This window comes from Eimeria mitis, genomic scaffold, assembly GCF_000499745.2.
Source record: "Eimeria mitis Houghton genomic scaffold, Emh_scaff404, whole genome shotgun sequence".
NCBI lineage: Eukaryota > Apicomplexa > Conoidasida > Eucoccidiorida > Eimeriidae > Eimeria > Eimeria mitis.
The window spans coordinates 19,043-19,504 of NW_013572372.1; the positions used below are offsets into that span (position 1 = coordinate 19,043).

General features: G+C 55.2%; 1 protein-coding gene across 1 annotated transcript in view; it reads left to right on the forward strand.

Moving 5' to 3' along the window:
- Window positions 1-275, forward strand: part of EMH_0011180 (OSJNBa0042D13.18 protein, related) — a gene marked incomplete at both ends in the record, with an annotated part of 4,136 nt that extends 3,861 nt beyond the window's left edge. Inside the window, 2 exons of the mRNA XM_013499148.1 lie at window positions 1-50; window positions 176-275. Of these exons, the coding sequence (XP_013354602.1) occupies window positions 1-50; window positions 176-275 (150 nt within the window). The remainder of the gene's footprint in view (window positions 51-175) is intronic.
- Between the last annotated feature and the right edge of the window lie 187 nt (window positions 276-462).

Consider the following 462-nt stretch of genomic DNA (forward strand, 5'->3'; position numbering starts at 1 on the left):
CTACAAGGAGCTAGCAATAAGGTCGCGGACGCGATGTCTAGGCATCCCTTGTATGTAAATGGCGAAACGATAAAACCTGCTCAGCTCTTGGCTCCTCTTCTTCAACAGCAGGAGGGAGAAGGCGTGCATCCTCGATATTCTACGCGGCTAGCAACGGGGTCGGTACCGCCTGCAGACTTTCGGGCGATGATGGGGCGGAGGTCGGCTTCAAGCGGTCAGAGAAGGGATGGAACGGAGCCTCAAATTTCTTCGCGGGTTCCGGCAGAGAGTGTTGAGGATTCGGTTCAGGATGCATCCAATTCGAAAGATCCAATAGGCGACTCTTCCAGTTCGACAGCTCAGGGCTCAGAGACTCAGGCGACCTCATTCCCGAGTGCAGAACTGCGGGCAGAAACACTTACGGCACCTGAGCATTTGTCAGCGCAGCGTTGGCGGGAAGCTTACGACCGTTGTTCGCAATTC